This window comes from Juglans microcarpa x Juglans regia, chromosome 5S, assembly GCF_004785595.1.
Source record: "Juglans microcarpa x Juglans regia isolate MS1-56 chromosome 5S, Jm3101_v1.0, whole genome shotgun sequence".
NCBI classification, from domain to species: domain Eukaryota; kingdom Viridiplantae; phylum Streptophyta; class Magnoliopsida; order Fagales; family Juglandaceae; genus Juglans; species Juglans microcarpa x Juglans regia.
Genome location: NC_054603.1, coordinates 7,378,782 through 7,390,656, shown reverse-complemented (window position 1 = coordinate 7,390,656; position 11,875 = coordinate 7,378,782). Strand labels below are relative to the sequence as shown.

Here is an 11,875-nt window from a genome sequence, read left to right as displayed (position 1 = left end):
AAAGCACAAATGTTTGGCCAAAATTCGTGGAACTCGTATAAAGGCAAGCTAATTCATTGGTTCACTCGCGTCGGAACTCGGAAGAGCTTGAGTTATTTAAAGATACAACACCAAAGCTCTTGAGCAAATTCGAAGCTCCTCCCTTCCCTCTCACGTCTCTCTCAGAATCGTAGAACTCAATGGCGTCACGGGACAAGAAACCTTCCAAGCCCTCCAGCAGCATAGCCGGTGGCATACGCACACTCTCCGATCTGACAGCGACTCGGATGGCCCTCAGCGACTCGGACAACAACTCGGATGGCCCTGATCAGCAGTATTATACTGGTGGCGAGAAGAGGTCCTTCATCTAAATCCTAGCTTTCATACCCTATAAATCGAGTTTTCATCTCCATTGATTGAAAATCGTACTTCCAGTTCTTTTATCTGTACTAGATCTTTGATTAGCAGATTTTCCCCGTTCGAATAATTATGCTTTAATGAGCTTGATGCGTTTTCTGGTTCAAAATGTTCTAATGGCCTATTTGGTGGCCCGGGATATTTTGATTTTTAAGATAATATTGATGCAGTGAAGGTAAGTGATACATATCGCTTAACAACTTTTTGTTTGAACTCATTTAAATAATTTTTTTAAATTTTAACACGAAATATAATAAATAATTCAACTTTTATAAAATCTCAAAATAAGAATAATATTAAAAAATAATATTCTAACGATATTTTATCATCTCAACTCAACTCAATTCAACGTTTAAATATAACCTAACTTTCAAATGAAACAGTAAAGAATTCTGATTGTTTGAATTCGGGCTGTCCTTGGAACTAATATGTGTATATATTAAAGTTCATTAAGTGCTACATTTCCATGATTGGCTCAACTTAGAGATGCGTGTTTGTCATCATTTTGATAGTGTTGATTTTCTAGGTTTTATCTAATAATTTATTGAAGAGTAATTCTATGTATAACTATGAAGTGCGTAAATATCGTGTAATCACTTTGAAAAAGAATGAGGTTCACTATTAAAAAATTAATTTTTTTTATGTAAGTCTTGTGTTTTATTCACTTTTTTCAAAACGATTATGCGATAGTTATACAATTCACAGTTATAAATATATTTTCTCTTTATTAAAAGATATTGTGTATGGAGTTGTATCACAGTATAGAAATGCTTGTATTGTTAAGAGTATTCTCATTCGGTTTCGTATCCGCCCTTTATCCCTATATTTTAGGGAAAAGTTTAGGGTTTGCACCCAAAACCTCTCTCTATCCGAATCCCTAAATTAGAGATGAGATTTTTGAATGCTACAGTCGTTCCACATATACTGTATATCCTCAATCGTGATTTTGGTTTTTGGTCCCTCGTCTCGTCTTTCTCGACGGTTGGGTGCCCTCATCTGTAGCGCCCCTCCCTTGCAACGCAGCCACCATCGACGATGGCCTCTCCATCAGCAATTTTTGTAAGTCCTCATATCCCTCACTCTCAGTTTCCTCCATGGCTGGATTCCCCCATTCTCTCACACACATTCCATTATGTTTTGGCTTCCTCTATGGCTGGACTTTGTGAGAATCGGGATCCTCCATGGCTGGCCACCGAGCTTCTCTATCGCATTTCATTTTCGAGATCCTTCGTGGCTGGACTCTGTCCTTCTCTCTCACAAATCCAACACACTCAAAGTAAATCGCATGCTTTCATCTGAGATCTTTCTTGGTTGCGTGTATTTGGATTTTTTATATATTGCATTGCACTAAGATTTGTTCTTGCTAACTCAAAACCTTAGCTTTTTTTGGATCTCCCATTTTATCTGCCATCCGAAGCTGCATTTGGGGGTTTCTCTGATCTTTGTTTATTTGCGGGTTTCTCTAATCTTTGTAAGATAGGGTTTCTTTGTTATTTGTTATTTGTGAATTAACTCTGATCTTTGTGGATTTCTTTGTTCTTTTTTAATTAACTCTGCCATTTGTAGTTTTTTTATTTTTTTGCACTGAGATCTTTGTAAGCTGTATTTTTTCTACAGTAGCATTTGTTATTTGTGGGTTGCACTATTTCTGGTTCTGCACCATTTCTGAAATTGTGCACTGATTAGAGAAATTTCAATTATTGGTTTGCAATGTTATTGTTATTATATTTTACTTTTCTATCTGATTGATTGATAATTTGCTATATGCTCAAATATTCAATTGGTAATGTAGAGGGTATTTTGTTTAAGGAAGAAGTGTCGATTCTCCTTCATTTATTCATTTAGGGAAGAAGTATTTTATTTTATAATTAAATTCATTAGAGCATGCTTTGATTATATTTCTTTATGGTTTGAATCCCTAGAAATCTTGTTGGCAGTCATTCTAGTAAGTATGTTTTATGCTGATTTCCATATCTTTTATCACCCTTATCTTTCTTTTCATGCTAATTTTCATGTCCTTTACTTTGTTGTTTTAATTCTCTCTACTCCAACACTCTTTTGTTTTGTTATTTTCTTTCTCAATAATTATTGCTTCTCTCATTCCTTGTATTTGGTTCTTCCTCTATTGGGTCCTTTGCAACATTTGATATTGATCAATAATTATTTTTCGGGGAGGCTGCATGTCTAGTGTAAGGCTGTAATGATGATTCTAATTTGTATTTGGGAGGGGGTTAATTCACAAGTGTTGGCTCGATCGATATGGTAGGGTAATCTTAATCCGGATGGCCACCAATCATTTTGTGATAGTTTTCACAAAAGGCAACCGAGGTTTAAGGTTTTGTAGCCATTCGAGGTTGGATTCTTGTCTTACGCATGCTGTAAATAAAAAACCATTCTGAGCCCCTTGGAACACATTCTTTATGGAATCGGATGAGAATGCTCTTATTTAGCATGATGATTTTGTCGCTTTACTATCACTATTTGTTTCTTAGTGACTAGGATTTATTCATGTGATCTTCATTTATTTGACACAGCCATCTAGCATTATTTTCTATTGTGATCATTACATTCTGACTTTCTGATTTCTGTTTTCATCATAACTTACTGACTTTCTCATTTTTGTTTCTATGTTGTTATTCATTTTCCATGATGCTCAGTATTGGATTAGAAAATTATGTTTTAATCCATATATTGATTATCTCATTTCTGTTTTGACAAGGTTTTGCGATGTTTGCATGTTGATTGCCTGTTGTTTGGATTTTGGAAGTTGAAGAAGCTGATTTTGCATGCTCATTTCCTACTCTTAACATTTATGTGACAGTTCTATTTGTTCTTGTACAACATGCTGTAAGGCCCAAGGCAGGCTAGCAGAGGAGATTGTTGCGCTGAGCAAGCTTAAGTATACTCTTCTGGAGGAGTTACGTGCTCAGGAGAAAGAACTTTTTCGACTTAAGGTCGAGAATATGGAATATGATTGGAAAAGAAAGGGGAATAAAATTCGACAAGAGGACGAAAGACTGAGGTTGGAGGTCGAGAAACTAGAATTCGCTCGGAGGGAAGCAAATGAGAGAGTAGAGAGAGACCGATTAGAGAGAGATGAGCGAATAATGATGATCGATGTGAGTAAATTGCGTGGACTACAACAGAACTATTTCGAGCAACGTCAAATGGAAATCTTTCGCAAATTCTTGTAATCAGAAAATAAAATAAAACGGAAATCAGCAGATATATACATCAAGAAATTTATTTGTTATTGAGGCCAAGTATAATTTTTATAATTTGTACAATTTCTTATTTACATTGAGATTAATTTGTACAACTTCTTATTTACATTGAGATTGAGGTTGGCTATTATTGAGATTGAGACTAAGATTTTTTTTTATGGGGTTTAACCATCTAATCTAAAAGCTTAAAGATGTTGCTTTATGGATTTTTGGGCATGGATAGAAAGAGAAAGGAAATCGGGTAGTACAACTACTCAAACTATTATAGATAATGAATATATTACAATAATAATTTGAATGTTCTTGAAGAAAATATGTTTAAGGAAATGCAAATTAGAAAAGCAGGAATATATAGTCACTACTAATCAGAAGATAAAATAATGGATTGCTATTAGTCTATTTTTGGGAATACAATTGTCATTGATGTTCAATTAGATCTGTTTGGAGCTGATGATGTGCCGAGTTGTCTCTAATTTCATGATAACGCTAAATGAAGTCCATAAGTCTGGTTGTAAGATTGTGCGACAGTTCCAACATATCATCATCAATTTGATCAAACTCGATGTTCGAACCTTAATTATCATCACGCTTGTCTTCAATGATCATGTTATATAGAATAACCCAACCTTTCATTATATTTGTTATGACCTTGATCTTGAACATTCATGAAGGTCCACGAACGATTGTAAATCATTGTTGAAGGACCCCAAATGCACTCTCTACATCTTTTCATGTTGATTCTTGTGCTGCTACAAAATTTTTCTTCTTATTCCCTTGCAGAGATGGAATCATCTTCACAAATGTTGACCACTTTAGATAAATATCATTAGCAAGGTAGTACCTTATAGTGTGGTCATTGCCATTGACTGAGTAATTTACTAGAGGAGCTCGACCTTAGGCCAATTTCGTCAAAATAAAATATCTCTCTAACACATTTATATCGTTATGCTAACCAGGCAATCCAAAAAATCCATGTCATATCTAAAGATCATACGAAACAACCAATTCTAAAATAATAGTTGGTTCATGACTGTGGCCAGAGTACATAGCATTCCAAGTAGTAGAACAATTTTTCACTTCCAATTTGTGCAATCAATGCTTCCGAGCATCCCTGAGAACCCATGTTGTTTACCAATCACAAGCAATTAAGCAATATCATTAGCATTTGGAAACCGTAAATATTCATTAGAAAAAATATTTACAATTGTCTTTACAAATTTTTGTAAACTCTCCATTGCGGCGCTTTCTCCAATCCATATGTATTCATCCATAAAATCACAGTTATTCTATATGCAAGCATTCTAATGGCAACGGTTATCTTTTGCATAGAAGATAAACTGAGTCTTCCAGCAGTATCTCTTATTTGAATGAAGAAGGGATCCTAAGCCTCAACCTCATGTTGAATACGAAGAAATAGTAAACAATTTATACGAAATCTCCTTCGAAAGAGATTCGATGGATATACTGGTTCTTCTGCAAAATAGTCGTAAAATAGTTATTCATGCCCTTGAATATGATCACGCCAAATATACTTACGACGTTGGCGGTTGCCACCACGCCTCGATGTTGATCCATCATCGTCATTAAGAACAACATCCAACTCATCTTCAGATGATAAGTTAAGTAACAACTTGTGAAATAACAAACGAGCTATTTGATGAAGAATGAAAAATGAGGTCAGAATTTGGAAATTTCTCTTTAAGATGAAATCAAACTTAGGTTCATGAGAATGTGAACGGAACCAAAAGCCCTATTTATACAAAAAAAAAATTTACTGTAACATTAGGACAAAAAAAATGTTGCCATTGAAGTAAAAGTAAAAAATGTTACCATTTGAGAAATGATAAAAAATATTACTGTTGGAAAAATGACAACAAATGTTACCGTTGGAGAAATGATAACAAATGTTACCATTGGTGAAAGGACAAAAAATATTGTTTGTTTGATGGAGGACAAAAAATGTTATAGTCGTCACGTGGAGAAGGTGTGTTACTATTGGAAGAATGAAAAAATATTACCATTAGATAAAAGGACAAAAATTATTACTGTTAGACAATGCAAATTAAATATTACCGTTATATATGTAGACAAAAACATATTAAAAAATATAATCGCATTGAAAATCGCACATATTCAAAAAAAATATTATTCGTAATACTGTAATAATTTAAAAAGTATTATTGTATCTGGGAAAAAATTCGTTTAAAGTGTTTATAAAATTAGTAGAATGTGATATTTGAAAACAAGAGGAAAATACAAAAGAATTAGTAGTTAGGAATGGAAATGGAAGTGAGAGAAAAAACTAATAGAAAAAGAATAGAAAAAAGTTATTTTAATAGAATAAGGAAATAATAAGAAATGAGATGTAAGAGGTTTTTGAAATATGAGTAAAATTTATGATAAAATTTTAGGAATGATATATTTTAATTAAAATTTAGGAAATTTTATAGGGCACCAGATGTGAATGCTCTAACATATGTAATATTATAGCTCGTTTGGATTCACAGAGTGTTTCATCTCATATTATCATTACAATTTTATCAAATTTTCATACAAAATATAATAAACAATTCAACTTTTCAAATTCCCAATTCAAATTTTTCAAATCCTAAAATAAGAATAATATTAAAAAATAATATTCTAATAATATTTTATTTAACTTTTAATTTTTATCTAAAATTATCTCACCTCGTTTCTAAATCCAAACGAATCCTAATAATTGCAGTGGGATGCTTGTCCAAGATCCCTCGAAGGCTAATGATGTGGATACCATCTTTAATCAAGCTAGACAATTGGGAGCAGTTGAAGGGCCATTGAACAACTTCGTCCTTCTTCAAGCTCAAGCAACTTTACAGGAACTGGTAGATTACTTTCAGGGGAAACTGCACAAGCTGCTCCTCGGCAGCCTGAGAGCTAGCGTTGTTCACAACATTGTTTTCTGAAGTAATGGTTTCACTGCAAATGATGGTCGTTTGAGGAGGTTGGACGATCCTGTAAATGCATCTTTCTTAGAGCCTAGAGGTAATATTCACCATGGTTTTGAATTCTTTGAAAAACAAAAGAACAAGAAGAATCAGAAACAGAATATTGCCCCCACGGGTTTCTGCTAGAGTCAAATGGATTCTGTTTATTTTTTCAGCATTTGTTAGTGGCAAAGAAAAGAAAAAAAAACTTGTGTTGCAGGCTTAAATTCGGCATGCAGTCTTATCTTTCCCTGTTCGTACTGAGTTAATATGAATGAATTTGATAGTGATCCTTTAGATTGATGTTTAATACTTGACTTTATGTTGTTGCTTCTTTCTGTTCACTGGGTAACCCCGGCATCAGGAGTTGGTTTCTCCCACTCTTCTACAAATTTTCATTAGTGGCCATGCTGTAGTTTTGATTCTGTTACATCTCTATGCAGAGTATCAGAAACTCTGAATGCCCTAAAGAGCTTGAACCTGCAGATAGGAGGTCCTCGGTTCATGTTAATCTGATAAGGAGAAATGAGAACTGCCCTGTGAGTACTGTTCATTTAATTTGTTGCGTTGCTTTCTTTGTCATGATATGAGACCAGAGTCCAATTACGTGGTCTTACCTGGTTGAATTTTATAGCTAATCACTCGATGATTGTTGAAGCGTACACCTGAGCCTACTGTTGCTTCCACCACACTCAACTCTGCTCCAACACCTTCCACAGGCCTGGTTGTGGATGAAGCATTGCCTTCAACCTCCATTCAGCTTAGATTGGCCGATGGTACCCGCATGGTAGCACATATTAATTACCACCATACAATCAATGACATTCGCTCCTTCATTGATGCATCTAGGCCTGGAGGTGCAAGGAATTATCATCTTCAGATGATGGGATTCCCTCCCAAGCTTCTTGGTGATTCAACTCAGACAATTGAGCAGGCAAACCTCGCTAACTCAGTTGTTATCCAGAAATTCTAGCTGGCTTCACTCAGATCTTTGCTCTCTGGTCATTACATTATAGGTATTTTAGATAAGTGAACCAGTTCCATCTACTTAAGATCACCCTGAGTGTGTATTGAGAAGTCGAGGAACTGCTTGAAATCTCCTGATTTGACCGTTTCTGTTGAAAATTAGAAATGAAATTGTGATTTGTATTGCTTGAAATTCATCGAGCCTTTTTTTGTGGCCTTATTTTATTAGTTAATTAGTTTAGTCTTGATGCTTTGTAGGACCTATTGTGATAATGGAATTGTAGCACTTTCCCTCCCATCTTTGTAGCATGAATGCTTAGGAGCAGAACAGTGTATCTTGATATGAGCTTTTGAGATCCTGCTTTCTATTCATGTGCTCTTGCTAGCTGTGTGAAGGAGACTTCAGTTGGGACTAGACAAATACCTTTTATAATTTATGGTATTGGAGTTAAAAATGTAGTCCGGACGTGTAGGATATTTCCTAAAAGCTTAGGAAACGACTGTTGTAAGACTGTTTTTTATGCAATCCAATTAGGAAACTGCATTTGAAGAATTTGATACAATTTCCTATGTCCTTATCCTTCATGTGATCGTAAGGGAAAGTAAGGACAGTTTTTTACTTTGGACAAAAGAGATGACAAAGGACTAACTATTAGAGGAGAGCAAAACCATCGAACTACCATTGCCCCTCTGGCCTCTATATACTGGCATGCAGTGAGCCACATGCACACGTCGAAATGGTGATCTGAAGGTGGTGAGTGATGGATCGACGGACAACTAGACTATTAGAGGTTTGTATAAAAATGGCTGGTCAAAAGAGGACCGAAAATCATGGTTTGGAGGTGGTGCATGGCGGCCATGCTCGATGTGATGGTGAGTGGCTGCCACACCCTAGTATTTTGTGGCGGCTAATGGTTGAAGATGGTAAAAAAAAGAACAACAATTCTAATTTTTTATACATAGAAAGCATGTAGTATTTAAGAGAAATGAACAAAAAGAAGGGGGAGGGGGGATGGAAATAAGCCAGGGGAAACGGTCGGTTCTAGATAGGGGAGTGGCCGAGAGGAGTTTCTTCCTACACTATTAACACACAACCCTTCCAAAATTGATATCAGATTTGGGGTTTGGCTGTTGGCAGCAGTAGATATGCTAGCTCCCAGCAATTCAGTTCTCCAGGGAGTTCGAACTTTTGGCTTGACATCAATTCAGTTCTACACCTGGAAAGTCCCGAGCGAGCCCAAACAATGTTTTTCTGCATTAACCCATGCATCACTCACTGGGCTGTGCCAATTAGTTGCTTTATTTGTGGGTTTTGTTTAAAATGCATGCCACACTTTTTACAAAACAGTGATTAGAGACACCATAATTGTCTGAAGGATGCTCGTGTAGCATGATTTGCTTGACTTTTGAAACTCTCCTTTGTAACTAACCATCTCGTTCCTGTCCAATAGAAAATGAAAACTTTTTCACCCTCTCTCTCCACTTTTCTTCCCCATCTAAAGACAACTACTGAAACTACAGGAAGTTTATATGCAATTTCAAGTGTGGATTAATGTGATGTTGAAACTCAAAAGGTGCACAAAAATGGTCATGCTCATGCATGGCTCCATGATATCGTTGATTGGAAAGGTAGGAGCCAGGAGGGCTGGAAAGCTGGGAACCAGATAGGGGGCGCATCTCACTCGCCCGATTAGTTTAGCTCCATTCATAGTGGCATCGATTAGACAATAAAAAAAAAAAAAGCGATACCATTGTCGGCCAAAAGAAGAGTATTAATGCAACCATGCTTGAAGATTAGGGTTTGGTTGACTGTGGGACCCCTTGAAATTTGATCATCTAAAAGCTGCCCATAAACCAGTGGCTTTTTAAGTCTATAAAGGGAGTCATTGTTATAATGTCCTGACTCAAGATACAAGATCCAGAGGCCAAGTTTTAGAACAAACAATAAGGTGTATTATGGTTGAAAATAAACCAGCTTTCCTTTTTTGCAAAGTTGTGAATCGAAGAGCAATATTGAGAGACATCATTAATTTAATGTGATTGGCACCCACTTTCCAAGTAGTGTCATCCCGTCCAAAGTTCCATAAAGTCAAATTAATTTGGATGGTTCTTCAATTCCTAAATCAAAATTATGATTCTTGGGATATCGACTTTTTTAGGTCTTTGATTTCTATTTTCAAACAATATTTCAATATTTACCCACTTGTATTTAGTTTGATGATTTCAATTGAACCATGATACAAACACAGGCAAGTTGCACCACTTTCTCATGCGTCTAGTATCAATGGTTTTAATTTTAGGTATCATTTGAATAGTGAGTTGAGAAGAGATGAGATGTGATGATTTTAGATGAGTTGAATAAAATATTGTTATAATATTATTTTATTTTTAATATTATTATTGTTTTGTAATTTGAAAAAGTTGAATCGCTATTATATTTGGGGGCAAAGACAAAACACAAAATGTCTATCTCATATCATCTCAACATTACAACTTTTTTAAATTTTTATACAAAATATAATAAACAATTCAACTTTTTCAAATCTCAATTCAACTTTTTTAAATTCTAAAATAATAATAATATTAAAAAATAATATTTTAAACTTACACCTAAAACTAAAAATTTTCATCTCACTCCCCAAACCTATGTGAGAATTTGAAAAAGTTGTAATGATAAGATGAGTTGAGATCACTTCTCAATCTAAACGGAGCTTAATGATTTTATTATATTTAAGTCTCGTACAGTCTCTTAAAAAGAAAAACGAAGACCATGATTTTTTATCTGAATTGTAAGTGTACCACTACCACACATTTTCTTTTAAATCATTTATAGGAGACTTTGTAAGTTTTAAAATTATGCAATTATTTTTTTTATAGAATTAATATAATTTAATAAATAAGCTCTCAATGGAAGACAGGAATGCTTGGAATCTTGGATTGTGTTTGCACACATGCAATATTTGCAATGCGTAATTAATTGGACCAGCAATTGAAGTATTTGTTTGTTTGTTTGTTTCTCTAAAATGCGCATCCATCCCGTACTCCACTATCTATTATATTCATTAAATTAATGTTTAATTTAAATAATTAGATATTATGAAAGGCCAAAAACAGAAACCCAATAAAATAATTTAATATTCTTTATAGTAATGTCAGCGTGTCAAAATCAACAAGTGTTGCTTGAAAGAATGATTATCTCCATGTTATACACCACTCCTAACAGTGCCTTACTAATTGTCAATCTTTTTGGTGATCCGCATGTGATAATCATTGATCTGTTAGCCTAAGCCAGAGAAAAAGGAGATCTAGTCTCCAACATGTCAATTTTTTTTCTTTCCTTTTTTTTTAATTTCAATTATCTTGAAAAGTTATATTAAATTTTTTAAAATTTTAAAATAAAAAAGATGTTTTAATAATATATTAACTTATAATATTTTTATTTAATTTTTTATCTCTTATTTTTTAAAATTTTATAAAATATGTTAATTCAAATCATTTCATTATTATTTATAAATAATTTTTCATCTCAACATCTAAAACGATAACTTAAGCGAAAGTTTTGGCTAAAACCCCCGACGCCATCAAGACTGAATAAAGCCCTAGTTGATTGTGTGGAACTTAAAAAATAAATAAAAAGAAAATCAAACGTGTTTTTTGGAGAGTAAAATCAAACACTAATATTACTTAATATCTTAGACACTAAAATAGAAATTAGAGATATTATTGCTTTTGTTTCAATTCGAAAGACCCAGTAAAAGTATGGATATTTTTTTTTTAGGTTTGGTTTTTCACAAAGAATTAACTTATAATACTGTATAATTCGCATGCAGAGTACTTTATCTCACTTAATAAAATATGACACTTTGATTATTTTTAAATCATTTTTAAAAGGAGAAGGTTGTCACATTAATTATTAATTGACTTCGACGTACGTACAATAGTGGTTGCCGGATTTCGACAAATGTTTGCCACATTTATTGATTTTCACGGACAACTGTGGTTGCCGGATTTCCAATAGATACGAACTAATTTAAGTAATAATATTTTCCTAAAAAAATAAAAATAAATAAAAGATATAGATTTATACGTACGGCATCAGCATGCATGCATGCATGCAGTGAATTCAGGTGAACTTTGTGCGAAATGTGAGAATTGTTGCAAATGGAAATATTCCTGATCAGTCTCATGATGTGGTCGATCATGATGAGGAAACATATTTAAACTAATAATGCATGAAATTTACTTATATATTCGCTACTCACGCACACTTTCCATAATTAATTCCCCATTTTTATGTTAAAATAAGATATTTGATTGATTTTTGTT

At 34.0% G+C, this 11,875-nt stretch overlaps 2 protein-coding genes across 2 annotated transcripts; both read left to right on the top strand.

Moving 5' to 3' along the window:
• Window positions 1–3,633, top strand: LOC121268286. The gene is made up of 2 exons (XM_041172479.1): window positions 1–337; window positions 3,218–3,633. Exons 1-2 carry the CDS (start codon window positions 180–182, stop codon window positions 3,588–3,590), a joined length of 531 nt encoding a protein of 176 aa, XP_041028413.1. The 5' UTR covers window positions 1–179; the 3' UTR covers window positions 3,591–3,633.
• Window positions 3,634–6,349: 2,716 nt separating this feature from the next.
• LOC121267047 (plant UBX domain-containing protein 4-like) lies at window positions 6,350–7,556 on the top strand. Its single transcript, XM_041170927.1, has 3 exons — window positions 6,350–6,481; window positions 7,027–7,122; window positions 7,242–7,556. The coding sequence occupies exons 1-3, from the start codon at window positions 6,350–6,352 to the stop codon at window positions 7,554–7,556; spliced, it is 543 nt and encodes a 180-aa protein (XP_041026861.1).
• The last annotated feature ends 4,319 nt before the right edge of the window (window positions 7,557–11,875 follow it).